The sequence below is a fragment of the Lolium rigidum genome, chromosome 7 (assembly GCF_022539505.1).
Source record: "Lolium rigidum isolate FL_2022 chromosome 7, APGP_CSIRO_Lrig_0.1, whole genome shotgun sequence".
Lineage (NCBI taxonomy): Eukaryota > Viridiplantae > Streptophyta > Magnoliopsida > Poales > Poaceae > Lolium > Lolium rigidum.
In genome coordinates, this window is record NC_061514.1 from 356324375 (window position 1) to 356349450 (window position 25076).

Genomic DNA, 25076 nt, shown 5'->3' on the forward strand with positions numbered 1-25076 from the left:
AAAAGGAAGTAGCCGGAAATCGGGGGTCAAAAAAAATCCAAGAATAGAAAGAATTTTGGTTCATAGAGGATGACATGCGGGACCCATGATCCTGCATCGTAAACGGCTCGATCGGAGAACGTTGAACAAGATGGCGCGATCGAGAAAAAAACAATGCCAGAGAGGCTGCCATCTGGGCCCTACATCCCTCGGCGGTGCGGATTTGCGTTGACTCGGCCGGCGAACCCGAGAATTCGCGATGCACCACGTCCCGGGCCACCATACGCGACGTTTTGGCCGCTTTCGTCGGGCTAGGTGGCCTCAAAAACGAGAAAAAAAAAGTTTTGACATGCACCACGGAGGGACCAAAATCGTCGGCCATGGTACACCAGCAACCACGGCGCGACTTCAACTTCGTCGGCCATGGCAACTTTTCTTGTAGTGAACATTTTTGTCTTTGACTTCATAGTGGAAAGAATTCTCAATTTGTTCTCTGGGATAACCAACAAAGACATTCATCCGATTTTAGTTGTAAACTTATTTACTTATGCTATGCATACCAAAATTTAAGAAAGGACTATTAGGGTTTATACCCATGTCATAACTCATATGGTGTCATTTTAACGGATTATGATGACACTATATTTAGTGTAAAAGCGGTAATCTCTATAAAGCATAATTCGCAAAATATAATGGCATTATTTTATTTTATATCATCATTAATTCAACAAGGTTTGGATACGTCTTTCGAACACTCCATCATAACTAAAGTGCTCCAAGAAACGTGAGTTGTGAAATAATTTCGTAACTCTCTTAGATGTTCATTAAAACTCATAATTCAAATATTTCCACCATGATCCAATCATAGATATTTGACTTTTCTATTACGATGATTTCCACTTCATGCTGAAAATTATTTGAATCTATTCAAATGTTTCAGACTTCTTCCTTGTCGAATTAATTTATCCAAATATATACAATCAATTCATCGTTGGAAGTTTTCATGAAGTAGAAGAATCTTCCGCACACAACTATGCCCAATGAACCACATACATCATCATGTATGTTTCCACTAAGTTAGTTGCCCGTTCAACTATTGGCCTATGAACGGTATGTCAGTCATTTTCTTTAGAAAAGATTTGCAAGTGCCAAACGATTCAAAAGTCAAATGACTCCAAAAATCCATTTGCATGGAGTTTCTTCATGCGTTCCTTTCTAACATGACCTAAATGGCGGTTCCACAAATAAGTGGGATTCAAATCATTTGCCTTATGGCATTTTAGCGCCAGTGTTATGCATGTTTGTTTCACCATTAAGATTTATAATAACTTATCCATCGTACATGGAGTACGGTCATAATTTGAACAACTCATTGTTTTCATTTGACCAGAGAAAAATAATAATTATTAAGTTCTTTATGATAAATCTAAAAAACTAGGTAGAATGCCAACGACGAACACAATAACATTTTATTTTGTTCCAGACGTGCATTATTACCACATTCATTGTCAGACACTTAGGCCATTGTATTCTTGTATTGGGTTGTATTGCATTACATCTCATACCAACCAATATGGTACAAATACCCAAGAATTTCATTGTGTGACCAACCAAAGAATACATTCATAACACGTATATCATCTATATACACCTGAGCTAGAATTTCTAGTCTTTTCTTTCTTTCTGCCAAAATCTTTTTGTAGTTTCTCTTTCGACTTTCCTCATATTTCAGAAAAACACTTCAACATGAATAACTTCTAGGCTTGTTGGTCAAATACCAATAACCTTGAGGTTCGCACTTTGAAATTGATCATCACATGACAAGTGTTCCGGATTTCACTATTAGTAACTTTTTAATGTGATGAACAATTTCACTCATAATTTTATCCATCAAATCATGAAACCTTCATGATGAAGCTACTATGGCTTACATGGATATGTGAATAACGTTAGTGCCCAACTAGTTGGAGGATCGAGACGCCTAGCGTCTTCAACCTTCGTACATTCCCATAAAACTTATGAGTTTATGTAGTCTCACTAAATTATACTATCTTGTAATAAGGTCTTAGATATCACATATATCTCACACCTTGCTTATTTCTGAAAACAAACTTTTCAGTTTCTTACTTTTCAAACGGATTTGAACATCAAATTTCACGGAGACAAGATAATTTTAGATACTAATTGAAACCATTGCTTTTCGAATCAGCAATTTGAGGATTACCAAAATTTTGCAATAGGACTTAACCATTTCCTGATTCTTGAACGATATGGTACTAGTCCGCAAAGTTACTTGTCAAATTTAACAGTGTTTTTATATCAATTACAAGCCTAGCGTAAAGTACAAAACAAATGTCAATTCTACAAAATTTAATTCAAATACAATTTAGAATTTGTTCAGGATAAATTGAGTTTACTATTAATTCTTAAATTAACTAGGTGAACTCCCACTCAAAACAACATCCCTCATGTTGTCTTAGTGATTACACGAACCAAATTCACTACACCAAGTTCGATCATCACGAGAGATGATGTATCTTCAATGGCAAACATCAACATGTTCATCATATCATCTATATGATTCATGCTTAAGCTTTCAGTTTGCCGTGTTCCGAGGCCATGTCTGTACATGCTAGGCTCGTCAAGTTAAACCTTAGTTTCCGCATGTGAAAATCTGGCTTGCACCCGTTGTATGCACACATTGAGTCTATCACACCCGATCATCATGTGATGCTTCGAAACAATGAGTCGGATCATCTTAAAATGCTACCGTCATGATCTAAGCAATACAAGATGCATAAAAAAGATTAACATCACATGCAATTCATAATGTGATATGATATGGCCCTTTTATCTCGCACCTTTGATCTTCATCTCCAAAGCACGGGCATGATCTCCATCATCAACGGGCATGATATCCATCATCGTCGGCGGGGCGTCAATGTCCATGGCGTCGTCTTCATGGTTGTCCACCACGTGTAGCAACTATTACAACTACTTTGAAATAAAACTTACTACATGAAATATAAAGACAACTATAAGGATCCTTCTGGTTGCCACAATACAATAAGGATCATCTCATACATCAAATATATTCATAATCACATCATGGCCATATCACATCACCAAACCCTGCAAAAACAAGTTAGACGCCTCTAATTTTGTTTGCATATTTTACGTGGTTTAGGGTTTTCTAGTAAGATACGATCTACCTACGAACATGAATCACAACGCTGATACAAGTGTTGTAAATTGTAAATTATAAATTGGATCTTAACTATGGTGAGAGAAACTGACACCCGCAAAGCCACTTATGCAATACAAATTACATGTCAAGCGTGGAACAAGTATCATGAACGCGGTCATGTAAGGTTAGACCGGGCCGCTTCATCCCACCATGCCGCAACATGCAAAGTACACGATAAACAAGAGACAACAAAAAGCATCAACGCCCACAAAACCATTGTGTTCTACTCGTGCAACCAATCTATGCATAGACACGGCTCTGATACCACTGTAGGGATTCGTAGCATAGAAAACAAAAAAAAGTCCTACCGCAACAACGAATAACAAGATAAGATCTAATCTAGTAGATGATAGCAACGAGGTGAAGATCAACATACCCTCGAAGATCGCTAAGCGTTAATGAGATAAATCTCATAGTGGATGTAGTCGATCACTTGCCGCTTTCAAAAGCGCGTAGAAGATCTTGATGGTGCCACAATCGTGCAACACCTCTGCACTCGGTCACACGTACGGTGTTGATGATGACGTCCTTCTCCCCTTTCCAGCGGGCAGCGGATGTAGTAGATCCTCCTCGGAATCCCGCCAGCACGACGGTGTGGTGACGGTGGTGGTGGAGATCTCCAACAGCGCTTCGTCGTAAGCACCGCGGGAGAAATAGGAGGAGGGAGTAGCTAGGGTTTGGGAGAGGGGGGCACTTGGGACGCTGGCCTGGGAACCCCTTGGTGGTGCGGATGGATTTGTGTGTTCAGACCCCTCCCTCTCCTCCTCTATATATAGGTGGAAAACCTAGGGTTCCCCCAAAAACCACTTTGGAGTCCAACTCCCAAACTTACCAAAATTGGAAACCTAGATGGAAAGGGATTTCTCCCTTTCCTTCTTCTATGGACGGAAAACAAGGTGAAGTCCACCATAGACTCCACCTTCCCACTTGGTGGGTTGGCTAGGGCTGGTGGAGTCCCTCCGGGACTATACCTGCCATAGTGATTTATTTCGGATGATTCTAGAATCTTCTACAACATTCCATAAATGCAGCGGACCATTTCCAAACTTGGAATGTGACTTCCTATATATGAATATTAATCTCCGGACCATTCCGGAACTCCTCGTGATGTCCTGGATCTCATCCGAGACTCCGAACAATATTCGAACTCCATTCCATATTCCATATCTACTTAAAACGACATCGAATCTTAAGTGTGTCACCCTATGGTTCGTGAACTATGCGGACATGATCGAGAATCTTCTCCGATCAATAACTAATAGAGGGACCTGGAGATTCATAATAGCTCCCACATATTCAACAATGACTTCATGATCGAAAGAACCATTTACATCTGGTACTGATTTCCTTTGTCTTGCGATATTTTACTTATCCGAAGTTTGATCGTCGGTATCTCCATACCTAGTTCATCCTCGTTATCGATAAGTACTCTTTACTCGTACCGTGATATGACATCCCCTGTGAGCCAGTCACATGCTTGCAAGCTAATTGGATGACATTCCACCGAGAGGGCCCAGAGTATATCTATCCGTCATTTGGATGGACAAATCTCACACTTGATCCACGTGCTTCAACCCTATACTTTCTGAACACTTAATGACACCTTTATAACAAGCCATTTACGAAGTAGTGTTTGGTGTCATCAAAGCATCCATCCGGTGTAGGTGATTAACATGATCTTATGGTCGAAGGATTAGGTTACTATGTATCTTAAAGCTTGAAGCACAACAAACTTAATGACTTAATCATATGCTACGCTTACTATGGGTGTATGTTCATCACATCATTCACCTAATGATATAATCTTGTTATTAGTATCATCCAATGTTCATGATCAGAAAACCATGATCATCTATTAATCAACAAACTAGTTTAACAAGAGGCTTACTAGGGACTCCTTTATGTTTACAAAACACACAAGTATTAATGTTTCCGGTTAATACAATTATAGCTTGAGATGTAAACATTTATCATGAATACTAAGATATAACAATAAACACTTTTATTATTGCCTCTTGGGTATATCTCCAACAGTGAGACGTGATAATCCATGGTGGTGGCGGCATGGTGATGTTCGCCTTTGTGATCGGCGACGTGGTGATGCTTTTTACCGGTGGTGTCATGGTGGTATTTAGCTTCGTGATCGGCGACATGGTGATGCTTGTGACGGGCGTGAATGGGGGTGTCATGTGTTCATCTTCGTGGTCAGCGATGTGGTGATGCTTGTGACTGGCGGTGTCATTGTAGTGTTTGTCTTCGTGGTCGGTGACGTGGTGATGTTTGTGACCGGCGTGCCCGGCGTTGCCATGGTGGTGTTCATCTTCGTGGTCGGCGACGTGGTGATGCTTGTGACTGGCGTGACCGGTGGTGTCATGGTGGTGTTCGTCTTCGTGGTCGACGACACGATGATGCTTGTGACGGGCATGAACGGCGGTGTCATGGTGGTGTTCGTCTTCGTAGTCGGCGACGTGGTGATGCTTGTGATCGGCGGTGTCATGGTAGTCTTCGTCTTCGTGGTCGGCGACGTGGTGATGCTTGTGACTGGCGTTACCAGCGGTGCCATGGTGGTTGGTTGCTTTGTGGTCGGCGACGTGCTCATGCTTGTGATGGGTGAGGTAATGTCACCATGATGTCATATAGGTGAGGCTAGAAAAAACATGTGAAGAACCAAATAATGGGGACTCGCTTCCTTACCCGGTGCAAAAATGAGCGGCTTAGACGACCAAACAACTCTGGCTCATGACTCACCTCGAACGTTTGCTTTTTTTCCCACTAACGCAGTGGTGTAAAATATTGGCTCAGGCTACCAAAGGAGCTATGTTTTGGCATGTGTTGCCCGTAGCGCATGTTATGCACCGTGTTTGGAACTTTGGATGTTATGCACTGTGTTTAGCATGCCTTCCGGTACACTCTGATTTGATATCCTGTCATGAGCGCCCGTTTTACAGTGCATTTCGATGTACTGCGTTAGAAGTGCTGCCATGAGTGCATGTTTTATCCTGCCTCTTGCTGCACTACGTTTTCCATGCTCCTCCTGTGTAGTACATTTGATCGTGTTTGGATGACCATGAGTCCATGACCTTCCATTTTCCTGCTCTTGCGTTTGCACTTACTCAAGTTGCACTGCATTTGGGGCGCGTTTGGTTGTCTGCATCCTCCTTGGCTCGCATTGTCCAGCTTTTTTTGATCCGTTTGGTTACCTGATCGAGGTTGTGTTCCTGCACGAACCGCTTCTCAAAGCACCCTCGGGCCAAGTCCTGGAGGAACACCCGGTTCGGCCGTTTCTAACGAGCCACCCCCGTTTCCGCACAAGTGGAGAACGCGGCGTCCTCGCAGAGCTACCGCGGGAGATGGCGGGAGCTCGCGCGGGACGGCGAAATCTCGGCGGGCTGAATTCGGTCACCGCGCTTGAATTTTCGCCCCTATATATAAGGGCGGCTCTCTCACCGTCAAATCCAAATCCCCCATTTCCCCCCATTTTGAGCTCATCCACCGTCCCCGATCTAGCGACATGGCCGGCTCTACCTCACCCGCACGGTCGGCGATGCTTGCGGCGGCGACGGCGGCTGTGGCGGCGGCTACTGGCCGCGGAGGATGGTCGTCTTCTTTGTCTGCGTCGATGACTTTGGTTGTGGTAAGTTTCTGCAAACCATAGCCTTAGATCTAGATCTTTTGGGTACACAACCGGGGTCTGAACGAATCCATTGTAGAACATTCCTTCGTCGCCGGTGGAGGTTGTGGAGGTTTTCCAGGTTCCATCTGACTCTACGACGGGGACAGTGGTGTTGCCTGCATCTTCCACTGGGACGGTGGTGATGCCTACATCTTCGCCAGGGTCCCCCTACCTCGGTGTTGCGTGTGTCTCCTTTAACTGTAAGGTCGATCTTACCTACCTCGTTGTTCATTGATGTGGTACTAGTAGTTCATAGATCTGCTAGTGCTTAAGGATGTCCATGTGGTAATTCATTGATCTGCTAGTGCTTAAGGATTTCCATGTGGTAGTTCATAGATCTGCTAGTGCTTAAGGATGTCCATGTGGTAGTTCATTGATCTGCTAGTGCTTAAGGATTTCCATGTGGTAGTTCATTGATCTGCTAGTGCTTAAGGATTTCCATGTGGTAGTTCATTAATCTGCTAGTGTTTGTCATGTAGGCGATCATACGTTTGGGCTCCCCTGATCTGTCTGCGCCAACTGTGAATGCTCAGCCATGTCTGATTGCAAGCAAACCAGCCATGGTTTGGAAACCTGAGCTATCAGAGTTTGTACTAAACCGGTTGGTTCAGCTCGTCCGTAGCAGCGTCTACTTCAACATGGAATTCAAGGAGCAGCAGATGAAGAAGGTAGCCGCGGATATTCATGCATTCGCCGGCGTACATGTCACCACTCTTCAGCTGTACAACCACATCGGAAACTGGAGGACGAAGTGGAGCGTCATCATGAAGATGAAACCCGATCGCATTCTGGACTGGAGCGAAGATGGTTGCTGCTTCTACGGCGGTGATGAAGGGGCGGCGGACGAGTACATCCAGGTACGAAGCCTCATTGAGTTCTTGTATAGATCAGTGAGAGAGCCGCCCTAGCAGTTGTTCCTTGTGGATTGCAGCGCTACCCGAAGCACCGTCAGTACGTCGGCACCCCGATCACCAACTACGCTCAGATGAAGACGATCTTCACTCCCCGGTTCATCTGCAAGGCGTAGCTGTTCCAGCCTAACTTGCTGGTCAGGGCTATCGACTTCATTGCAGACAATGAAGCCGAGTATGCCGTCTACCGTAAGCTGCAGCCACCGGAGATGAGGAGCTGGCTAAGGACCTGGCTCCGCAACCAGTTTCATGCTTAGTGCTTCTGCTTCCTTCTCATGATCCGCTGATTTTCGGAGGTGATCTTGTATCCTTCCATTAGCTAGGACTTGCTACAACCTGATCCCCGGTTTGTAATGATGAACTTGTTCGAGGTGGTATATACTAACCCCTTGTGATGAACATGTGATGCATCACGAAGTAGTTGCTTCATTCGTGATGCATCGCCCACTAAGTAGTAGTTGATTGTATTACCAGCATCTTGAACTGAATCTCATGTGTGATGTTATTCAGTACTGGGTAACCTCACCACTTAGTGAAGGGGTTACCACTGCACTGAGCTATCTGCAACCAAACAGGCTGTGGGCTGCACGAGCACGGAAGAATGGGCTGGAAACGGGTAACCAAACGATGGGGACTAGGTTCCTTCTCCGGCGCGCAAAAGACCTCACATGCTACCAAACGACCCGCCAAAAGTGGCCCATGGCCCATTTGCGACGCGCAGGGGCTCCCATCTCGCTGGCGCAGTCATGCAGAAAATCGGCCCAAGCAACCAAACGCGCCCTTGGCTGATGCACATTTTTATTACGATGCTTGCTCCAGTCCCTTCCTCCTAAACTTAGTTTGGTTCTTGGGTAATTAGCTAATTGATTAAGTACTTAACTGTGAACCCTCCTAAACCCATATCCAAGCCCACTATACTAACGTACGGGTATACATATCCCGTTTAGAAGACAGTTCGCCGGTAGCGCAAAATAGTCTGTTCCACGAAGAAACACCCAAATACTCACAGGTTTGTTTGGCCAAGAGGACGCCAGACGGTCCGGCATGTGTCCAGCAAGATTGCTAAAAGGGAGCCAGATAGTTCGGGTAGTCTCGAGACAGATAGTTCGGCTAGTGTTAAGACACATCGCACCACTGCACCGCCGCCGAGGCCTTGCCAAGGCTCGTGGAGGCCTGCACCGTCCCGCATGCCTCGTGGCCGCCTGGTCGGCAAGCACATGCTCCCCACCCCCCACCCCCCCACCCCTCCCCACGGCCACGACCACCGGCTACGTCGCCGCCGATGAGCCGACAACGGTGTACCCTATCTATACGTATGGTACATCGTACAAATAAGTTGATCCATACGGGTCTGTACAAGGCTGCATGCCTACGTATACCCGGTTAGTTTCTAAAAAAAACATCATACCTTTAGTTATGAAGGGGTATCAACCGTTTTTGTGTTTGAGTTTGTCTAACTTTGGAATAAGGGAATTGCACCGGAGCAAACTTTTTTTTTTACTACGTGCACTATGGATCGCATTTTATATAATAAATTGCCTAACAACAAAGTGATTCTCGAAAAGAGGAAATCTGGAAATAAAATCCACTAGAAATCTGAGGAAGAGAAAGTACCTCTCTGCTCGCCAAGTGGCGAATGACCGCCCGTGATGGAGAAGGCGCCGTTGTTAGTCGTGTCCTTGAAGAAATTATATTTCAGTTTACCTGCGAGAGTATAATAAAAACACAAGATGGTTAAGACTGAAACAACCTTGATGACAAAGCTCTTCTCCAATCTCAGCAGCTAAAGGGACGGCACTGCTAGTCTAATGGAACAAGTCCTTTTCTGGTGTACCCATAAATAAACTTGCATTTCTGTCGTGAGCAAAAATGACGATCCTCTCCATTTTTAAAGTCGTGCTAACATCATCGATCGAAAAAGGTGAGTTTTGTCAAGTTGTCAGCTCCCACGTTACCATATTTTAATTTCTCCTGTTGATTGAGCATTAAGACTAGTGCACTCACTGTGGGAGTACTAATAACTAATTCCTTTTTTTATAGACTCAGAGATGGCTCCAAAGAGGTCCATCCTAATGGCCGTTGTTTTATAAGCAGCGCAGATGCTTTCTTTATCGCTGTCAAGGTGCGATCCCTTGTCGAGCCCCGTAGACTACTCGCCCAAAACAAGACAAAAGACCACTTTTTGTGCAGCACAAACGTCAAGAGAGGCATCTTCTCGCATCTATTGGTACAGATTCGATTCAGATTTGTCCTGTGCTGGGAGCCGCCATGAACTCGGAGGAGATGGAGATATTCCAGTCGCGTGCTCTGGGTGCTTATCCTCTCTGAGGAACAATTCAAATGCAGTTTATGATGTCAAATCCTGATACAGAAAAGATTATCTGAAAGGTACGTCTGGTTCTTTTTTGTATATTCCTTTCTTCTCCTTTGGTGCATGCATCTGAAATTTGCTTGCTGCTTTTTTTTTTTTGAATGACGCTTGCTGCTTTATTTGTTTGGGAAGTGTAACAATATCTGCCCAAATCGACTGGAGCTTGGGCTTTCTCCCCTTTGATGGTATCCGTCAGAATCGGAGATGCGTCCTCCTTTGATGGGTCGCCAAAGAGCAACTTTTAGTTGCTCTCATCCTTTCTGCATATAGGGAGATCTTCTCTCTTGACTCATGATTTACTGGATCAAGTCTAAAGTCATTTTATACATCTAGTTTGGTAGCCATTAATTTATTTTTAGCTTATTTGTGCATTATGTTTGGCTGCTAATAAAGTTGGACTTTGGCTTTGAAGATGGAAATTCAATTTGTTTGGTTGCATAGTGTCTAGTGTTGTGCTAACCACTTCTGGCAAGTGGTGATCTTACCATGGAGTACTATAAACTAACAAGCAACATATCGAACTAACATGCACCAGTAAATTAAGGGCGTTTAGTCCTAACAACTAGAAAATAGCAATTCGTCAAGATGTTACATAGCTACTATCAAATAGGAGTTCACCAGGGTACTACTAAGCTATTAACAAGTTCTAGTTATACACACAAATATAGGTACTTTTTTTTGCGTGTACAAACATAGGTACTTCATAGAATAGGATGGCACGGCAATCTTCTCACTTCTTCACTTCTTCCTCTTCAGAGCTTGCCGTGCCTATAGCATCAGCTCACTCCCGCCTCTTGTTCCTCCACGCGTGACTACCATTGAGACCGACACCATGTCCAGCATCATGTCGTCCTCATCCGGGAGAACTCGTCAAGACCCCACCGTAAGATCGAGTTGTGCATGCAGAATGCAACATGCTAGAACTAACTTAACTTGGGTGGAGAAAGGATGGAATGGCTTTAAACAAGGATATTGAACATGTTCTTCAGACCACTGAAAGCCCTCTCGATCGTCACTCTAAGGCTTGATTGTCTGAGATTGAAAAGTTACTTCGCAGTTTTTGGGTAGTGCCTTGCTGAGAACTCATTGAGATGGTACCTTATTGGCCTGAAGGGTGGAAGAGTACGAGGGAAGTAAGCATATCCAGCATTATCAAGGTAGAAATTAACCTCTAGGATTTTGAGGACATTAGGTCTCTCCAAATTGTTAGTCGTAATCGTTGCATCATGGGTTGATTCTTCCCATCCAGATAACACATATGTGAACCTCATATCAAAATCAACAGCCGCAAGCATATTTTTGTTGGTGTAGTGCTTCCTCTCTAAGCATGAGAATCGCTTCTGGGCACTCTAGCTGTCACATGGGTACCATCAATTGCCCCTAGCACAATCCTAACATGACATGAACAAATAGTGCAATAAAATCTTGTCATGGACTACAAGTTGGAGTTTCTCACCTTGAAACATGGAAACCATCGGTATCTATCTTTGATCTTTAGGGGAGTATGAGCATATCGCGGCTTGATCATCTCTCCTCTGAGCTTTCGAATAGCATACAAGACTTGCTTGAATTACATGTATATTGTCTCACTCGATCTCCTCCATGTGTTGTGGATCACTTGAAATCTCTAGTTATGTTCAAGAACATGAAGGAACATTGCTTGTAGATGTAGTTCAGATTTTCCATCCTCTCTCCATTGCGTTCAAACATTGGATGTGCTGGAGGACCTAGCATTGTGACGAATCCCTCTCCGGCGGATCAAAAGCATCCAGGCCAAAATCACACCTATGAGAACGAAAAGTTTCATTACCCATCCTAATTAAGTCGATGTACATAAGTAAGAGCGAATTCGGCCACAAGTTGAAAGTAACGAGCTAACGGTGGGGAGAGGGGGCTTATAGGTGCTTATAGCCTTGGTTGAAGATGGCGACATGTTGCCGGAGACAACAAAGAAAAGAGTGTGGTGGAGACTATAGCTAGGAATGGGCAGCAATGCCCGACCCAAAAATCATGGGCCAAGCCCTACCCGACCATACCTGCTAGTCGTGCATGGGGCTGAATATTGAGCCCGACAGCTAGGTTGGGCCTAGGTTTTCTGTGAATTATTAGGGAAAAGGCTCGGCCTAAGGCCTGGTGGGCTTTTCCTTTGACAAAGATAAGCATGGGCCTGATTTTTTGACCCAACAGTCGGCTCGGGCTTGGGCCTAGGTTTTATGCATCTGTCTTTGTTCGGTTTGACCCGAGAAATGCCGATGTATAGTGGAGACGATGAGGGCTTGCCGGTTTCGTGGATCTGCGAGGCCCACCGCCGTCGCTAGGGGAGACGAGAGAGTGATGGAGCCGGTGCCGGAGATCTACAAAGTCGAAACTGCCGGTGTCGTAAATCTAAATCGCAGTCGTTTCCTTTCCTGGGAGGATAAGTTAGGATGGATTTTCTTTTTCTCCAATGATGGTGACCAACTAATTAGATACTGAGGATACATTTTACACCAAACAACGGAGCCAATTTTCTAGCTCCCGCTATGAGCCAGGCAGCTAGCGCACACACAAGTTCCCTCTCTTTGCGCCACCTGTCACAGCGACAACGCTCGATTATTCAAGTGTGCCTTGCGGGCCTGTACCGAGGGTGGCTTTACCCATGGATTTCTTCCCTCTCTTTGCACCTACCAGCTAGGGACTACCAGCACATGTACTGCGTCAACACTCAATTCAAGTGTGCCTTGCAAGCCTATACCGAGGGTGCTTTAAGATTTGTTGCAGCAAAGATCGCCCAACCCAGTTGACAAACAAACACCCAATTTTTGCATCAGCAGAGCCAAGAAAAAGGTTTGCGGGAAACCAAACTCCTCTTGACAATTATTTTAAGCTTAATTGATAATGAAAGTCTCGTAGAACACTGAAGGTCTCTAGAACACGTTATTAGGTTTGATATATAACTTTTGGAAAACAGTACTGGTAGAAACAGTGTCGAATTATCACATGTTAATACAAAGTTTAAGGTAGCAACCAAGAGCTGACATAAGCATTATGCACCCATCAACACCAATGCACAACAAAGGGCAACATCACAACATAATAATCATTACCAAAACTGATGCACCATTGTTTTCAACTCAACCGACAACAAATTTCGCCATTTCCCTTACATCTTTGACGCAGCACATCCCAAAATCATGTTTCAATACAAGATCATATACACTCTACATCAAAACCATATGAAATGGCGACCACCAATTCCTTGAAGCGACAACGCATTCACAAATGAACTCCCCCAGAAAAGGATTCCACACAAAAAAATGGTTGACAGTAAGACTGACAAATCATATAAAGAAAAGCAAGCCCGACCCTTGCAGCCACAGGACCAAAAAGAGAAACTATGTGGATAAGATGGACTGTAGCATAAGCTGCTGCTGTGGTTGCAAGGTGGAAAATGTTGAGGCAAGAAAATCAGGTGGCAATGTCTGCTGAAATCGCTTCAAAACATTGATCATCCGGTTGGTTGTTTCATCTGTTGCAAGCTCCTTTCCATTGCACAGAACCTGCATATAAAACCAAAATTCAAAATCATTTGCAAGTATTCTTAGAAAACTAAGTTCAAATATATCAAAATGAACTGCTAGCAAAAAAAAACCGCTACTACACAAATTCACACATCAAAACAGACATCTGTTCAATTGTCACTGTTTCATCCAGCAATACGAGCAAAGCACAAAAGTCTGGAAATTACCTCAGCAAATATAGAAACTATTTTAGGAAGATACTGACTATGAGGTCCAAGAACTTGTGTGTCCGACCTGAACATAAAAAAGCAGGTTATATAAACTTAAAAAAGACACAAATGTTGCTGTGATGCTAAGATAAGAGAGCAGATACCTTTCCACCATCGAACAAAGCTGATCATGTACAACTTTTGCTTCAATCTTGTCATCTTTAATAGGCAAGCAACTAAGCCATGCTGGAATGACCTGAGAACAATATATACACAGTTTAGACTTTAGACCATAAAAGATGAGAGTGAATATTCCGCAACTAGTTGCGCCCGCACCCCATTTTTTGTTGGCACACTTCCAAGTTTCCAAAAAATACAAAGTAAAAATCTAGACATACATTGTGTTGTATCTTGTGCATCTGTGAAGTTTCATCCAAAAAAATGTCAAAATGTGACCTACACAAAAAGAACAAATGATGTGTAAACAGTACGTGACACTATTTACGTATGTCTTCTCTTTTTTACACAGGTCACATTCTGACATATTTTTGGATGAAACTTCACAGATGCACAAGATACAACACAATGTTTGTCTAGAATTTTAGTTTGCATTTTTTGGAAACTTGAAAGTGTCACAAAAAAAATGGGTTGCGGGTGCAACTAGTTGCAAATGAGAGTTTCCCATAAAAGATCTAGTACAACAGAAAAGGCAGAGGTTAGCTCTATTCAGCTACAACTTTGAACTCCATAACAATACTTCCCTCGGAATTAAAACTTTTTACTCTGAATTTAAAAATGCAACAGTATTCTCTTGCATTCAATTCAATTTGACAACCCACATGCTCTTGTGCATGGTATGTGCATCCACTATTGCAAAACAATAGCAGAGAACCTTGGGGCCTCTCTGGTTCAAAAGAAATGCACGGGAATTTTGGAGGATTCGATTCCCTAGGAAATTTTCAAGGGAGCTTGTTTGGTTTGGAAAGATCAAATCATAGGATATTTTCTATAATCTATCTACTTAGCATGCAATTTTCGAAGGTCTTAATAATCTATCTACTTAGCATGCAATTTTCAAAGGTGGTTTCCCATTGACTCCAACACCAAAGAAATTCCTTTGTCCTAAAGACAACTATAGCAAGAAACCAGATCCCTCCTAAAATTTCTAGGCTTTGTTCCTGTGACGCAACAAAACAATTTTGATTACAGATTCCTGTGTTTTCCTGTACGATTTCACCTGTCATGATATTAAGTTCCAGCATTTTTTCACATGCCAGAATTTTCAAATCCTATCCTACAAATCAAAGGTGCCAGAATGTTGAGTCTCTTCACAGTGGAAGTGAGATTTAAGCATATACCTGAGCCCCATCAATACCATCACGATGGAACTGACATATTTTTCCAAGCGCAGAAACAGCATTGTCATATGCCATAATATTATCAGGATGTTGTGCTTCTGGATGTCTGATAAGGTTGTTCAACTTTGACAGGGCCTCTGAATTTAAAAGCATTATTATATTAATATTGATGGGTCGACTTCAAAAGGCATGTATAACTGTAGAGCCACAAGATCCTGAACTTACCTCCAACTAGAGGACGGAAAGTAAGACCACCAAACTCAGCACACACTCCCAGCCCATAAACAGCAGCCTAAAACAACAAACATTTAGTCACTGCATCAGTGCCACGTTTGAAAAAACAACAAATGGGACAAATAACTAAGGCATAATGAGAACATAAATAGACCTGCCGAACATCTGAATTGTCATCATTGGATGCTTCCAAAAGGAACGGAACATAGGTATCATAATACCTGCTCAGGCAAAAAGACATAGTTAGTTATAATTAAAACCCAGTTTACACATAACTAATGTAAAGAAACGTACTTCAGAGCAGACTCACGACATTGCTCTGCAATGTCATCAAATATGCAGATAGCTATCCTTCTCTCCTCGGCTGTCTTATCCTTTCCCTAGAAATTAAAGATGAAATAAAACACTTAAATAGGATACCAAGATATTAATGGAGACATCCCAACAGAAATAGGCCTGATACAACATAATGGCCATAACCATAATTCTTTGACATCATGTAAATTCTAAATGAAGAGACCAAGGAGAGGGGTAGGCAAACTGCAAGATTACAAGTAATTGTTTACATCAAAGCTAAAAAAATGTTTTACATACTAATTTAGTTGCCACCTTAGTTCTAAGATTTTCAGAAATGGAAAGTTCAATTGCAGAAAAGCATTTGGTCCTCTTAAACAATTCTTCCCCGAAAGAAAGAAACAAAAACCAGCCAAGAATATGAAAAAAAAAATCAACACAATATTTGATCCCTACTTCTGTGTGACCTTAAACATATTCTCTAGCTAATTTAGTTAAATAAAACTTCTAACAAGAATTGCAACTGAACAAAAACATATGTGTGTCCACAACACAATACACATGCACAAACAAGGCAGGATTCAGTCGACTTACCAACATCGGTGTAACGTACACAGAAAGCTCATCAAAGAACGGCAAGAAAGAAGCTTTAAAGGTTTTAATCAAAGTTCCTAGGCATTCGCCAACCTGAACGTACAAAAATAGAGAATATTAATTCAAAGATGAACTTGTAGGAGGCAGAGGCAATTCCAGAACATGTCAAGAAACATAACCTGATCAAACACTTCCTCCTCCTGTTCATTCTCTTCTTTGAGTAGTTCTCCTTCGTCCGCATCAAAATCTTCTGCTTTTGTTCTCTCTGACCTGTCTCTTTTCCTGGTTGCACTGGCGATAATAACATTCTTAATCTCATCTGAAATAGCTCTTACTTGATTCTCATCAAGAAGACGACCCGAAATCTGTTCAGAAGAAAGTTCAGTGAGAAATCTGATCAAGCAAACTCTCTATATGTCGACGGTTAACAGTGCGCCATACAAAATAGATAATTGAGTAACTTGGTATAGATGATAGCCCAAGTGGTTGATCCATTAAAAAAATGAGTCCGCCAGAATAAATCAATGTTTTCATGAAAGACACACCGGTCATTCAAGCTTCAGCAAAAAATCTACTGTGAACGTAATAAATAAGGAAAATAAATAATCTCTTGCTATACACTACTCTGCTTAGGGTGATGACTTCATACTTTTATATAAAGGGTACATTATAAAGCTTGTCTTATGCAAGTAGCAACTTCATGGTAATTACTATCACTAACAACTTTCACCTAATTATACAATGTGACAAAATCTAAAGTTAATGAAGTCTACAAGATATTAATCTTCATGCTATACACTATTCCGCATAGGGTGATGTCTTCATACTTTTATACAAAGGGTGCATTGGCCTGTAGTAAGAAGCATGTCTTATGAAAGTAGCAACTTCATGGTAATTACCATCACTAACAACTTTTGCCTAATAATTATACAGTGTGAGGAAATCTGTAAGTCAATGGAGTCTACAACATGTGAATCTTCTGACTGTCATTTATATGTACATAGTGTGACTCGCCCTGTTTAAATCAGTTTAGATAACCAAAAAGTTTGTTCCCACAACAGCACAATAAATATATAGAATGTAAGGGTGGTCATCCAAACTGATTTAAACTAAACTGTTCCTACATATCTATGCAATATAAAGCACGAGTTGTGGCAAGACCAGAGGATCCTAGAGATCAAACTACTTCAATCAAGCAGCCCAAGTTGCTCCAGTGATGTCGGACATCACGACACTAATTAGGATATGCTTCAATTAGTTATCCCATATTTAGTTATCAATTAATTCCATCAGTTCGGAATTACTCCATCCGGCTAAAAAAATTAGATAATACTTTTTAAAATTTTAATTTCAGAAACAATACATGCTTTCAAAAATAATACTCCCTCCGATTCATATTACTTAATGCTAATATAGATGTATCTAGACATATTTTAGTTGTAGATACATCCACTTTAACATCAAATTATATGGATCGGAGGAAGTACAACCTTAGCCTGGACAAAACCGACTGGCCCTTATCGGCCTGGCCAAAGTCAATAAGCCCTAGTTGGTTGCGTAAGCTGAAAAGTGCCTTTTTCTGCGAGGCTGATAAGGGGCAGTCGATTTTGTCGAAGCCGAGGCCATATTTTTTTTGAAAATTTTCAGAAACACGTACTCCCTCCGGTCCGAAATATAAGCCATATAATTTCTGGCACGGAAATTAAGAAACGCATATTTAGGAAAAATTACACCATGTTTGGCTAGGGTTAACCGTAAGTAATTGCCGTGAGCTAATAGAGGACTTTGCATAAGATAAGTAAACCTAATCAAATCTCCAAAAATATTGTCCATACAAGTAGCAACGCAATAAACCTTATATTCTGGATTTTTTCTCAAAAAACTATATGGCTTATATATAGGAATGGAGGGAGTATTATTTATGAAATTAAATTGTAAAAAGTATTATTTTAAAAATAGCCTCCATCCTTATGTAACCCCCCCCCCTCCCATGCAATGTGCATTAGACGGGGCGTGCTTTTCACATACATGGTTACTAGTTAGAATCTAGGACCTAAAGATAGTCTCTAACATTGTAAGGTGACTCCACTAGTCCACTGAGGATTGCTGGGATAAGATCAAAATTTTGGTTCCCTCAAACGCAATATAATCCATACAGAATGAAAGGATGGTTGCCCATAGTGATTCAACTCAAGTGTTTGTAATTGGAATCTAGGACCTAAAAATACTCCCGCCAAAATTGACACCTGACTCAAGTCATGCAGCCAGACAGATCGCTGAGTATTGTATACAACATAAACAGCACAAACCTGCATACACTCATTTAGTGAATCCAGCATGGATGAGCACATTTCAGTTTCTGGCTCCTGTATGGTAGATTGATGCAAGCTGTTAGCATTGAGGCAATGTGTGAAATAAATACCAACGTAAGTTAGGGACAAAGGTTCTGCAACAACCTTGTGCAGCGCTTCAACGAGGGCAGGAATTATGAAATCAGATAATTGTTTGACGTAAGATTCATCGCGTCCTTGAGCCTGCCCCTTCTCAACAGCCAATTTTGCCGAACGTAACAGTTCAGGCATAGCTGCATAATTTGTTGCAAAAAAATGTTAGTAGGTATACACAAAATCTACATTACAAATAATTGTAGGGCATGAATATACCTGCAACAGCAGCTCTTCTCACTTCTTCATGAAAGTAAAACTTAAGCAAAGGGACTAATGTAGGAGCAACCTAAATGGAAATTCATTCCAATCACACACGCTGGTAATCAGAAGTTAAAACAGAAAATTGATTACTGAACGGGATAATAAACCTGATCGATCCATGGGAAGAACCCCTCCTTCAGCTCATCAGCATAGCAACAAAGCATGTTGCAAGCTGTTGCTTTCTCTTCCAGCACACTAGTTCGGATTCCTATTCTTTTATCACCAAGTGTGATTGTTTCAATGCTGTATGAAATATAAAACTTCAGTGGTGCTATTGCAAAATTACATGCAGTCAAAAGCACTACTACCCAACACAAACGGGGCAGGGGCATATCAGTCCCAACCACAAGGTAGTTCATGTGGACTATGTGGATACGGGGATATAAACAAATACCAAATAGTGGGGTAAAACAGTTAAGCCTAGAGCTGTACACTATACTAGACAAAAGGAGAACAACAATTTGCATGTACTATTCATTTTTTGGGAAGGCTTTTGTCAGTAGTATTCAATGTGAGGTTGAATATAGCGTGTTACTCTTATCCAGAAGAGTGAACCAAGCACATCAGTAGTCTACACGGAGGTTTCGAGGATTGAGGGGACCAATTATTGTTCCAAGGATTTTACAAAAAAAAAATATTTAGAAGGTGACACGAACCTGTCATCATCATCTGATTCTATTTCATCATCCGATTCAGCTGATGTGATTGTGACATCGGGCTTCAGCTGAGCAGACTGAAGCAGTGGTGGCATAACAACACTCATGTAAGGAAGAAAATCCTGTCCAAGACATTTGCATAGCCTGGCCCAAGCCTGTTGCCACATGCAGGAAGATGGTTATAAAAAAATTATAATGCAAGTATACTCAATTTTCAGGCTCTGAAGCATACCTGCAACATGTAGCTGGTTATCGGATCATCAGTTTCCATTGGAGTTCCTTGCAAAGCCATAAGTACTTCCATGACCTACATATTATCAGGTACATCAGGAAAAATGTCTCGAAAACAAAATACAGCCATCCTGGATGGAAGTCAGAAGTGCAGTTATAAAACAATCAGATATAAGTTACAAAGCATGTATCTAGACGCTTTTTAGATACATGCGAATCTAGACAAATCTGAGTCACTTATTTGTGGACGGAGGGAATACCAATAATACACATGAAAAGGAGAGAATAAGACAAACTCAAAGAATAATAAGTATTGTTCTGCCAATATAAATCAGTTCATCCATTTCTTATGCAAAGAGAAAAACAGGTGAGCACTGAAACGGATTCACAGAAATTGACTGACAGGAGTTCTAGTAGGATATAAATGTCCATTGCAAAATTATGAGATGGGGGATGCTAACCTGTTTGGCATCATCCCTAAATTTGTCCTTGCCTACAGCCATTCCAACAAGACTTATACATTCCATGGACTTGGCACGGAGCATCCTATTAGACTTGTCGGTTGCATTCATTAAAATAGCTTTCAGATACGGCATAACAGCATCATAATATTTCTTGAAGTGATCCTGGAAGACAAAGTGTATCGTATAATGTTATGAAGTCATCACGATTAGCTAATTAGAAATCATGAAACTGTTACAGCACATTGCAGGCTACTGAACATAGCTGTTGACTTCCACAAGAACAGTTACCTGCGATGAATCAGCTACTGATGCTAAAGCTGTCAATGCTCCCTCTTGCACCATTTGCTTACCATTCTGAAAAATAACATGAAAAGGTTAGCACATCTTCTACTGACACAAATCTAGGCAACTTAAATGCATACCTGAAGAAGAACAAGTAATTTGCCAACAATTCCATCCAGGTACGGTGTCAGAATTTCGGGCGTGCAATTCTCACTGAAATTCAAGATAGCAGACGCAGCATGTGCCTGTCAAGAAAAATGGTAAACCGAATAAATCAATATAAGAATACTAATTAATAACTAATATGCATATTATACATAGGGTCGCAAATTATTAAACTATAACAAAAGGACACCAAAAATCAGAAAAGTGATAAAACATTAAAACAGCATCAGTTTCAAAAGCATGGTAAACAACTAAATAGCGGAGTTAGTATGTCAGTATCGTATGCATGCTTGCCTAATGCTGAACCTTTTTTCTGGTGTACCTAAGAAACAGTTTCCCTGTTGTGGAGTAAGGTTACTCATGGGGGAAAATCAGAGCTAACAGAAGCAGGTAGTGACATAATCAAGATGGGACACAAAGGGGCCAGCCAACCAGGCAAACATTGGATAATAAGAAATTTTAAAATTTTATGTGAAATCCAGAAAACTAAGTTAGTATTGAATCAGCTTAATTACAGGTTAAGAGCATACATCAAGATAGTTGTGTAAGACACTTCTCATAGAAGACCGCATACATTCATAGACTTGATAACAACAATTCAGAAAGTAAAATATCCAGTTGTCTAATGTACAACAGATAGCAGAAATATCTAGAGAACAAAAAAAAGATGTGTTGTGGTTCACTTATTTCTACAAAGATAACGAAATACCTAGTTAGGTACAACTTAGAGCACAAGTAGATTGAATTCTTTATATAATGGATGAAGAATGTCTGCATGTCGAAGGAAATATGTCTCCTATCTAGTCTAGTTTTAACGTTTCAGTTCAGCATGTACAGAACACACTAAATTCTATCAATCAAAAGATCTGCTGAAACGATCCCAGGACATAAGCAGTCAAAACAATTTAAAACTCGTTATAAATAAAAACAAGGATTTTGGAGTTGAAGGGTGTGACATCAAGTGATTAAGCTTGATGATGCTAATATTTCAACACTTGCCTGCACCCGTGGATTCTGAAAGTCATCCATGGCATTGGCCAATGCAGGCAGCACCTTCTGGTGGTACTGAACCTGCAAGTCTGGGCCCAAATCTGTAGACAGCTGACCAATGGCGTTGATTGCAGCCCACCGGACACGGGGATGGGGGTGTTGGAATCCATTCAATATCATTGAAACCACCTGCTCCAAATTCTTAAGCATAACCTGAGAGCAACAAACAGCAAGCAGTGAGGAAGTTATCTCGTTTCCTAGGGTTCATGAATGGGATAGTAAGTATATCAAATAATCAAATATGCATCAGGCCATTTCAAGGATGATTTGAAGTAAAAAGAAAAAGGGGTATTGCATACACAATGAGAAGGACAAAGTTATTAGAGGCTGCAAACCTTTGCACATCCTTCTGCAATCTGGGCAAGGGTGATGAGCGCGGCATGGTGCTTCTGCCACTCGGGAGCAGAAAGGTACTGCGGGAGCAGCTCAGATGCAATGGGCACAACAGCATTCCCACCAATGGCAATGGCGAGGCGGTCGAGGCACTCCTGCGCCACCCCGTAGTTGTTCCCTTCACCGGCATCTTCGTCCTCGGTTTCGGCAGTGTGCCAGGCAGCGTCATCCTCGACATCAAGCAGCATCTGCATGAGCACCTGGAAGAGCCTGCCGACAAACTGCGGGAGGCGGCGCATCATCCCTGGCGCGCGCTCCCTGGCCTCAGCGAGAGTGATGACGAATTCGACGGCCATGTGCCTAGTTCCATCCTCGAGCTGCGTGGCTTCTGCTATTTGGAGCATGGCTCCAGCCACATCGGCGATCTGGCGGCGCAGGAACCTGGGCTCGGCGCCGGCGAGCTCGACGAGGAGCTCGAGGGCCTCCTGCGCGGAGGCCTCCTGGGAGGAGTTGAGGCAGTCGGTGAGGGCGCGCATCATGGCGGGGAGGAGGTCCTGCATCTTGTCGCGGTCGGCGTTGGTGGGCAGGCACTGGACGAGGTTGACGGCGGCGCTGAGGGAGGCGATGCGGACGTCGGGGGAGGTGGGGTGGGCGAGGGCGGCCGCGAGGAGGTTGTGGATGGTCATGAGGTGGTCGAGGAGGGACTCGGCGATGTAGTCGGCGAGGCGCGCGAAGATGAGGAGCGCGGACTCCTGGAGGTTGGGCGCGTCGGGCGTGGAGGCGGCCTGGAAGAGGAAGGGCAGCAGCTCGGCCCAGGTGTTCTCGGGGAGGAGGAGGGCCGCGAGCTCGGAGACCGCGTCGCAGACCTTCTTCGCGATGGGCTTGGGCGGGTCGGACTGGAGCGCGGTGAGGAGGTGCGCCTTGAGCGCGTTCTGGCCGGACGGGGAGAGGAGCGGCCAGAGCGGGGCCGGCGCGGCGGTGGAGGAGGCGTCGGGGGAGGGGGAGGGGAGAGGAGCTTGCGGAGGAGGACCGCGGCCATGGCGCGGAGCTCGGCGGGGGTGGCGGGGGCGGCGACCGAGGAGGCGAGGCGCAGCGCGAGGGGCTCCGGGTGGGAGCCGCGGAGGCGGTGGAAGGCGGCCTCGGCGGCGGCGCGGTCGGCGTTGGAGGCGGACATGAGGGTGGAGAGCAGCGCGTCGAAGGCCGCCGGGTCGCCGCCCAGCAGCGCGGCGGCGGCGGCCTGGTCCTCAGCGGACGCCATCGGATCGAGCGCGGGCCTGGGCGGCGGCGCGGCGGCGGCGCGGCGGCGGCTAGGGTTTACGGGGGCGGGGGGGAGGCGGCGGGAATGTGGAGGAGAGGGTGGAGAGAGGAAGAGGGAGACTCGGGATGGGTTTAATAATACATATGGGTAGGGTTTGGAGATGCGGCTCGGGAGAGGGGTGGGGTTTGGTTTGGTTTGGTCCGAGGGGTTGGGTTCGGACGGTTTCCCGGGTTTTCGTGTCCCTGTCTACTTTCCTCCTGGCTCCTGCCTTTGCCCCGTCTGATTATTCCCGTGGTAGAGGATTTTATTTCCATCGCGGCTCCTTCCTGTGTGTGACATTCGACTCGAGTCCCATTCCCATCTACCGATCCCTGCTCCTGCGGCGTGCTGCTGTGCTGTGCTGTGCTGGGGAGGCGAAGACGGGGATGGATGGTATGATTGGCCATTGATGTGTACAGGTTGGCGGCCGGGTACCATCTCAATCTCAACACCATGGCATGATTGATCGCAGGGTGGGTGACAGGGAACATGACTGGCGCGTCCTAGGTGTCTAGCTCGGGATTTTTCTCCCTCCAATTTTGAACTTTTTTTAAGCAAATATACATACATTCACATTGAAAAAACTGCATCTCGATGTTTCCCAACCTTTGTGACGTGGGCACTACACTTACTATCATTAATGCTGATTAATTGGAGGCCCATGAAGACACCGAAGGCAAGATGGGCCCTATAGGTCGGTGCACTGAAGGTTCCTTGACGGGCAAGACAAGGAAGCGATCGAACAAGGAAAGATCGGATCTAAAACTACGTAAACCTAGTCGTGCTCGGTGAGGGCCCCGAACACGGGTAAATCGCTCTCCCCGCTTATCGTGAACCGATGTCTCGTGCCGGCTTGCGAGGATTCCGTCAACCCTAAGCCCCTATCGAGAGGGCTTTGGCGAGAGTACCCTCGACCGTGTCGTCGTAGGAAGCTTTATCGGCACAAGGCAAGTCATCGGCGGTACCGATCACGTACGCGGCGTTCTTACTCGAATCACCAACGCCACAGAGTCAACAGACCGATCCGCCGAAGGGGTCCTTCGAGTCTCGTGCCGCGCCGCGACAGTGCTTCACCCAAACTCTCTATGGCATCATCTCACGACGCGGAGGCCGCTTTCTGAGTGGCGGCCCACTCTCGCCATCGATTCCGGAGGTCTCTACGCTCTCCCTAGGGCCTGAGTAAGCGCCCGACTCAAAGGCCAGCACTGCCGAGGGTGTCCATTCAGCGACAACCCTAAAAATTTCGCCCGAAGCATACAAGGGCCGACTCCAGGGAAATCCCGACACCACGGCCGGGATCAAAGGAAGAGACGAAGAAGCTCACACCGTGAGGAGTGAAGGCAGCACCAGCAAGCCTATCCTCGACAGTTCGAGCAAGGATGCCACGACACATCGGCAATCAGGGGCCGCACCCGTTCTCCGTATCTTTCAGCTACAGAGCAACTCGAGGCGCCATGTGACAAGGTATCAACTTGTCAATGCCTATGGGTTATAGGCTAGGGTTTAGTTAGAAGTAGAGG

The 25076-nt window shown here is 43.9% G+C and overlaps 1 protein-coding gene across 1 annotated transcript; it reads right to left on the reverse strand.

The window, feature by feature from the left end:
• Positions 1-13246: 13246 nt before the first annotated feature.
• Positions 13247-23517, reverse strand: LOC124670685 (importin-5-like). Its single transcript, XM_047207161.1, is given in 21 exon segments — positions 13247-13720; positions 13909-13975; positions 14055-14146; positions 15249-15385; positions 15474-15540; positions 15637-15703; positions 15777-15862; positions 16371-16463; positions 16550-16735; positions 18680-18736; positions 18827-18954; positions 19034-19103; positions 19186-19321; positions 19735-19889; positions 19967-20041; positions 20427-20591; positions 20718-20783; positions 20852-20956; positions 21876-22079; positions 22262-23260; positions 23263-23517. Coding segments are annotated over 21 exon segments (3375 nt in total). The 3' UTR covers positions 13247-13555.
• Positions 23518-25076: the final 1559 nt, after the last annotated feature.